Source organism: Poecilia reticulata, linkage group LG2 (assembly GCF_000633615.1).
Source record: "Poecilia reticulata strain Guanapo linkage group LG2, Guppy_female_1.0+MT, whole genome shotgun sequence".
In the NCBI taxonomy this organism is placed as follows: Eukaryota; Metazoa; Chordata; class Actinopteri; order Cyprinodontiformes; family Poeciliidae; genus Poecilia; species Poecilia reticulata.
Genome location: NC_024332.1, coordinates 14,026,021 through 14,032,020, shown reverse-complemented (window position 1 = coordinate 14,032,020; position 6,000 = coordinate 14,026,021). Strand labels below are relative to the sequence as shown.

The following is a 6,000-nucleotide window of genomic DNA, read 5'->3' as shown; positions in this document are numbered from 1 at the left end:
TTCAGAGCACAACGGTAACCAGCCACCATCCCAGCATCCCAAACTCAGAAGCATCTTAGTTCAGAAAGTCGACCCAACTGAGCAAAATCAATGTGATTTTTGAATTCAGCACATCGAAATGACCCTAAAACAGTTTTTAAAAAAAACCCACACATGCGACGAACACGTGTGACATATGTCGTAGTCCACTCACACATTGGTGGTGAAGATGCCGTAGATGAGGTCTTGCTCGGGGAGGTAGAAGGTGCTCTGCAGCTCGTTGTAGTAGAAGGGGATCTCTCCGGACCGGGAGCAGTTGAGCCGCGCCTTCATGAACGTGGTCCAGGTGTCCTCCAGCAGGAAGCGCCCGCCGATGTCGTTCTTGCACACCCGGGCCACGCGGGAATACACCGTCTTGCCGCAGTCGTGCTCCACCGCGTTCTCCCTCAGGAAGAAGAAGGTGAAGAGGCCGATGTCATAGGCAGAGATGAAGTGGGGCTCTGCGGTGGGGAAGGAGGAGACACAAGGGAGAGGAAGATCATTATGTTGACCCGGGAGGACGGAGGCGAAAAAGCAGAAAAATATTTGCCACATTCATCTTCTGGACACTGTTGCTTTGACCTTTGTTCGCATTATTGATTGCAATAAGGACTTGAAATATCTACGGCCGCATTTCCTGTTTAGGCTGGTTTTGAAAAAAAAAAAAAAGAGCCCCAGTGGCAAATGAGTAAATAAGAGAAGATGCTGCAGAGGGTGAAGGAGAGTGGAAGATATAAACATGGTTTCACATAAATCTGTCTGAGGTTTTGATGCTAAATCCAATATAACTGGATGCCTGTGTTGCTTTTATTGCCCCCGGACGACACAAGGGATGATTAATGTCTGCCTGCTGGACGGGTTTCCAGGTAAGAGACTGCAGAACGGGGATGAGGAGATCTTAAGTAATAGCTGGGAAGGAATTAGACGCTTCAGCCGGTATATCGGTTTCTGGCACAAATTAAAAAAAAAAAAATTCATGATGAATTATTAATTTCATCATTATGTCATCTGGTGGACGTATGTCAGAGTTTCTGTGCAGGAACTTTGTGGACTGACTTTATGTGACAGACATTTGGACAGGGACCTCAGAACAATTTCAGTTCCAGTTAAATCCTCTTTCTGGAGCTCACAGCGTTTCTGTGAAAACTCAATGATGCTCCTCAAGGTTCAAGATTTTTCTCCTTTTGTTACAACCTTGTTTAAAACAAAAGTGTTTTATTTTTAACTTGTGGAAACTAGATCTTTTAGAGACAATTTGATTTTACAAGAGAGGTCTGAGAGTTTCTTCAGAAGTTACAAACAAACACAAACAAGTGTTGTAAGTGAATAGAATAGATAAGATATAATGAAAGTCAGGCAAAAAAAAAAAACATGCAGTGTTTTTGCAAAAGTGCTTGTAAGCCTTAAACTTTTTCTGCTATAAGCATAAATATCAGCGTCATTGTGAAGTGGGAAAAAAAATACAAATTAGAGAGGCACCATATTGGATTTTTGGTCGATATCCGATATGCAGATATACTCATTTGGCCGATAACCGATACCAATACTGATTTTTTTTTTCTTTCTTGTACTTACTTATTGAAACAATGTGGCTTTCTCTACTGTGGAAGCAAAATACTGCATTATCTCTGTCCGTTTAGTCTGCTACCAAATAAGAAATGCTAAAAAGGAGACTGAAAATGATGCAACATTTTCAACTTGCATTATGTTTAATGTCACATTTATTCACGACATTTACTTCGTCTAGGACAATGACAATACTCAAACAGGGTAAATTTGACTTTGTGCTGCAGGCATCATTGCTGCTGGTTTGTCACATAAAAACATTTTATTTTGACAGAATGGCTGATGTCCAATATTAAATTTTACAGTGGTACCGTCCGATACGATACCATGCCAAGAACATCGTGCATCCCTAATACAAATAGTTATTAAAATGTCCCAGAGTTTATATTCTCTTAACCTCTGTAAACTCTTTTCCTCCTCCTGCAAGGTTTTCTGGGATTATTCCTGAAAGAAAACCTGATTTTTCATTTTCCTCCCACAACCACGCATGGATAAGAGACGGAAAGACGAGTCTCAATCCATGGAATGTGTTGGTCCGTCACACAGAATCCCGATAAAACACGCCGACACGAAAACAAATGAAATAAAAACAAGTAGTATCAATGCTTTTAAAAGGATTTGAAGAATAAAGAGTGCATCCTTCAGCTAATGCGTCGCAATTAATAAGCAGACGTCAACAGAACGTCAGAAAAAGAAAGAGCTTTACSAAAGGGAAACAACCACACTGGTGTTTTGACATCGAGCTGATTGTGGTTTCAACGCTGGGAAGATTTGTTTTGCACCGTCGTCTTTTCGTCTGTCAGGCTTCTACACGAATGATTAAAACTAATAAAATAAAATAAAAGACAAAACTACTGAGCTGCTATTGCCTCACGTCACCACCGGGACCTATTTATTGGAATCCCAGTCAGACACGTGCAGAGCAGCAATAGAAAATGTATGAAAACCTTAATTTGCGCATATATACATGCAAATAAACGATAAAAACTAAGCTGATTTTGCAACAGAGTCACTTAAACACACAMACACTCAGAGAGGGGGGAACCTGTTAACCATTAGGATGGATTGGACCTCCGGGGCCGGCAGGGCGTTTGATTTAACATAAAGCGTCTGAAACTGAGCAGGAGCAGAAAACAGCTTTGGTGTCCGGAGGGCAGCGGTCGCATAATTCCATTTTGCCGCGACTTTTTCGGACTGCGGCGCTAATGAAACCACTTGTGGTGTGAAAAAAGGAAAAAGAAAAAAACAAAGAGGTAATCAGCTGCAGGAGAGATGCAATTTTTTATTTTAAAAAAAAAAGCTGTAATCAAGTTTTATAATTCTCTCTCCCTCTTTGATTACTGTGCAGAAACGTGGAGCGGGGGTCTTTAAGCAGCGCCGGCTAATTTAGCAGGTAATCTAATCAACTTATCCAGTTTAGGTTTAATGAAGTGAACGTCCTAATCAGTTTGTTCCCCGTTTGTGTTCTAAATAATGACAAGGAAACRCGGCATTGAAAGCAAAACAAACTGAGTGCATTTATCATTATTAGACAAAGCAGTCAAAGGCGTCACTTAGTAACCGTATCTGCAATAAAAACAACTTAATTGAGACTATCGTAATTTACAGAGGGTTAATTAGTGCCAACATGGAGTCACTGCAACCAGAAGATCAACAAGAAGCATCACTTTTCCTTCCCTCAGGCTAAAGGCTAGTTGAACGTCTGCTTTCCTCTTATGTGTTTATTAGCTCAGCAAAATAAATCGTTCAGCCTGATTTAGAGTTTTTTGCATTTATGCATACAATACACACGTCAGGCAAAGAGCGGAAAAAGATGACATGTTCTGCACTATGATAAGAAAGGTGYACAGGCGCTTCCTGCTGAGCCGTAAACCCATTTCTCCTGCCTGACCGGTGAAGCGCTGGGGAAGCAACGTCACGTAATGTTGCAGGTCAGACRCAGCAGCACTGAATCAAAGGCGACTTAACAGGCAAATGTGGAAAATATTGAAAGAATATACAGCATCATTAGTTTATATTTAACAGATGAGTAATGCCTTGTGGCTTAAGACGACAAAATGAATGCACACAAACACTGCTGGATTATTTCTTTAAAAGAAATAACCCATCAGTTATTTAGTTATAAATAACTGATGGGTTATTTAAAGAAAAAACACAACAAAAAATATTAAAATATTTTTAATAAAAATATTTTTAACATTTTTAATAGAAAGTAATTTTTTAAATAAATTAGTTAAAACTATGATGATGTTGCGACAGCACAGCATAAAACAGATTATCTTGAGTGCTGCCAGTGCTAAGCAGAAACAACCAATCAGAGCCAAGAGGCGGGTTTAGCGCTGTCAATCACCCTTGTATACACACTGCTCAAAACCCTTTCCACTTTGCTCTCTGCTAYGCTAAAGCTACTTCCCTATAGCGAGCGTCATGATGTTAGGTAAATGTTTTTCCTGAAACGGTAAGTTGCTTCGCCAGCATTGGCGAATTTATCAGCATGTACACGAGCTTGAGTGACGGCGCTAAGACACTCCTCCTGGCTCTGATCGGCTGTTTTTGACCCAGAGTGAACTGCGGGGCAACAGTAGCTCAGGGAGGAGCTTAATCCTTTCACAGATTATCTGTCTGATATTATAACAGTGACCATTTTAACAAAAATCTAAAGAACATATTTTATAAAAGTTACTATTGCAGCTTTAACCCAAATGKTATTGGGAAAAGAGGTTGGATATTTTTAATCCAAAATTGGGTCAAAAATTTTAACTCAACTTCTTTGAGCTWAGCTAAAAGCTTTGGCCCGAAAGGACAGTGGAGGATTTACATTGGCTCAAGCAGATGTACCAATGTAAATAAATATTTACTTTATTTCTTTTAAAGGGAATAAATAAGCTTTCGAATTTGTTGCCAAGAAGCATTGCTGCAACAAAAGCAGTGATCCATCACACGYACATTTGTTTTACTTTATATGCGAAGTGCATTAAGCGTGAAATTTGTCACCTAAATGAAACCGCATGTCAGGGAAAATACAAAACATAATGAAATTTGCATCGTAGTCTGATCATTTTTATCTCAAAAGTAAACTTTGTATAGAAATCATCCAGAACTGCACGGCTGTACAGCTGGCAGCGGTACCATCTGCCTCTGGATTTCCAGGTGTACTTTGTATCTTCTCTCCTCTCACCATCCAACAACAGGTATCTCAGGTAAATTGGCCCCTCTAAATTCCCTTAGGATGGGAGTTTGCRGCATTATTCGTCATATTTATGTCTATATTCCACTGTAATGGATTGGCCATCCGGTATATACACACCGTCTCTCCCCCGTTGACCTCGGAGGATATTACCACCCCAAATGGATGGATACACTTAAAATAATTACAACAAACCCTCCAAAATTGCAGTTGGTGAAATTTATCCGCAATAACGTGTCAGTTCTGTGTAATTAAATAATATCTTGGCAACATTTGCTGGTGGTCTGGCGGCAGAGGGGATTTATCACCACCTTCACAGAGGGCTGCTCAGTTATTGAGTTTTATTGTCCTTGTGCACAACGCTGCAAAAAAAGTCTGCTTCAAGCCTGTGATGCCACAGGCATCTTCTGTGAGGCAGAAGATTCTGATGYGAGAGCGGATAAGATAAGCCTGTCAGCATTTTGTTTCCAAAACAAAGAAAGTTCAATTCTGAGGTGGGAAGATCTCCTCTTTCTCTCTATATATACGCCTACTATAGAAATAAGAGAAGTTCTCGACATGTTTTGTTTTTATRTTAGGCAAACATSATGCGTCAGCGACACTTCTCAGAAARCTGARTGGAGGCCGAGTGTGAGTAACTGCAGCGTAAATCAATATTTCATCATACTTTAAGTCTAAGRATTTTTAGACGCTTACATACCTTCAGAAAAAACCTTTAACTTTAATAAAGAAATCTTCAATCAGCAGGGAATTAATGTCTAATGTGCTGCTGTGCTGCCTGCACTKATGAATGCTGACTCACCCTGGCATGCTGTGTGCTTGAAACTAGGATGATTTACTTAATTTTTTAATGATTTCATCCAATACTTGTCTGACCACTTTCAGACATGTGTGGCACATTAAGATGTCGTTCTCAGGCTCTAATCTGACCCTTTAGTGTAAAAAAAGACAGTAACATCGGGGCAAAAGTGAAAAGGCCCATCATAAAACACACACACTATTYAGAACAGCAACACATTCAGAGAAATGTACATACTTCAATGACATGAAAGGCTTCATGCTCCACAAAATCCACTCTAATTTTTGTCAAATCTGGAGATATAAACCATTTATGTGTCAGCACATCTGCATGCTGGGCTTGAAATGCAGCTTTATAGCAACAAACACTCCACTTTCAGGTGGAGAATCGTCCCATGATCACTTAACTACGGTGAAGGATATACTAGCAA

At 40.0% G+C, this 6,000-nt stretch overlaps 1 protein-coding gene across 1 annotated transcript in view; it reads right to left on the bottom strand.

Moving 5' to 3' along the window:
• The window catches only part of sema5ba (sema domain, seven thrombospondin repeats (type 1 and type 1-like), transmembrane domain (TM) and short cytoplasmic domain, (semaphorin) 5Ba), a 183,705-nt gene that overhangs the window by 69,811 nt on the left and 107,894 nt on the right, over positions 1-6,000 (bottom strand). The window contains exon 7 of the mRNA XM_008435404.2: positions 194-479. Coding sequence (XP_008433626.1) covers positions 194-479 — 286 coding nt within the window. The remainder of the gene's footprint in view (positions 1-193; positions 480-6,000) is intronic.